This window comes from Phytophthora parasitica (assembly GCF_000247585.1).
Source record: "Phytophthora parasitica INRA-310 unplaced genomic scaffold supercont2.12, whole genome shotgun sequence".
Lineage (NCBI taxonomy): Eukaryota > Oomycota > Peronosporomycetes > Peronosporales > Peronosporaceae > Phytophthora > Phytophthora nicotianae.
In genome coordinates this window covers 1,458,509-1,459,807 of record NW_008648998.1, presented here as the reverse complement: position 1 = coordinate 1,459,807, position 1,299 = coordinate 1,458,509, and the positions used below count along the sequence as shown (strand labels likewise).

At 51.8% G+C, this 1,299-nt stretch overlaps 2 protein-coding genes across 2 annotated transcripts; both read right to left on the bottom strand.

The window, feature by feature from the left end:
- Positions 1-290: 290 nt before the first annotated feature.
- Positions 291-842, bottom strand: PPTG_07719 (hypothetical protein; the record flags this gene model as incomplete). Its single annotated transcript, XM_008901993.1, has 3 exons — positions 291-448; positions 514-775; positions 837-842. 3 exons carry the CDS (start codon positions 840-842, stop codon positions 291-293), a joined length of 426 nt encoding a protein of 141 aa, XP_008900241.1.
- Positions 843-873: 31 nt separating this feature from the next.
- On the bottom strand, positions 874-1,272 carry PPTG_07718 (hypothetical protein; the record flags this gene model as incomplete). Its single annotated transcript, XM_008901992.1, has 1 exon — positions 874-1,272. The coding sequence occupies one exon, from the start codon at positions 1,270-1,272 to the stop codon at positions 874-876; it is 399 nt and encodes a 132-aa protein (XP_008900240.1).
- Between the last annotated feature and the right edge of the window lie 27 nt (positions 1,273-1,299).

The following is a 1,299-nucleotide window of genomic DNA, read 5'->3' as shown; positions in this document are numbered from 1 at the left end:
ATGGTATTCCGAGAAATTCAATCTTCGGATCGTATCAAACGCTACTATGACGCATTAAATGATGCTGTCGAGGAGTAGGACACCATAAAACGTCTTAGATTCAGCAGCAGACCCTGTTCAACACTGGTGGTCGGAAGCGGTTGCTTGGTATCCAGCTTGCTGTCGTAGCAACGCAGGCTCAAGAAGGTTGACGTTCTCATCGTGCAAGCGCAGATTTTTCATTGTCAAGGTAACGGTTGTCGCTGTCGAGGCGTCGGCTCGAGTTGTTAAGTTCGCGAATGATATCCGCTTTACGTCGCAATTCCTCCATCTATCAGTTGCTGCTTTTCATCACGAAGGTCCGAGATGCGGCCGCGCTTGCTGTCTAGCTCCGATGTCAGCGCGATCAATCGATTGGTAAGTGCCGTTTTCGCTTCTTGAAGTGACGCATTCTGACTGACAAAAAACCCTGAATCTCTCGGTTTCCACGGTGAGTAGCTTGTTCTTCTGTGTGGCGCGATCACAGCGACATACCACTGTCGCGAATGACACGCTTGGGTTTGGCTCCCTCGACTTTCGTGCTGCGCTGCATGTGCTTGGGTTGAATTTGAGTGGCGGAACGGCTTCGCTTCAGACGTGGTTGTTCTGTTTGTTGAGAAGTAGAATTCGCTTCAGCTGCTCCCGACGCCTGAGTTGAGGGCAATGAATTCACGATGCTCTGGTTTTCGCTGTCTTCATCGTGCTCACTAGCACTGTTCTCGTCGTATTCGTCGTTGTCGCTGCGCTCTTCAAGGCTCTGCGAGTCGTCCACAGTAACATTGTGCACCGTTGTTCATGATCCGTTGTTGAATTTCCACCGCCATGGTACGCAAGGCAGAGCAACGTGTCTTGTCGCTAGGAGCCGCTGGAGCAAGAACATGGCGAAATCGACTTTTGAGCGAGTTCCATCGTACGCGTATCACGACCCTCAACCAATGCGTGCTGTGTGTTGTACTGATCTCGCACTCGATCCCATTCGTTTCCTCCACGAGGAAGGTCTTGATCAATGAGTGTAAGAAGTGCCATGGTATCTGACTTACTGTAGCCTTGCGCACCGACCGGGCGTCCTCCCTTGGTCGGAGGTTTCTCCTTCGAGCCCTTCTTGCCTTTCGAACGAGGTCGTTGCTCCACTTGCGCTTCTTGCCCGTATGCTTGTGATGGTTGGGACGCATCAAATGCGTCTGTTTCGGATGCAGGATCGTCGGGTGCTTCAGATACCGCAGGAGACGTCTTCGTCGCACGTTTGCTTTTCATTTTCTTTCCGTTTGGGCGTGCCGTGGC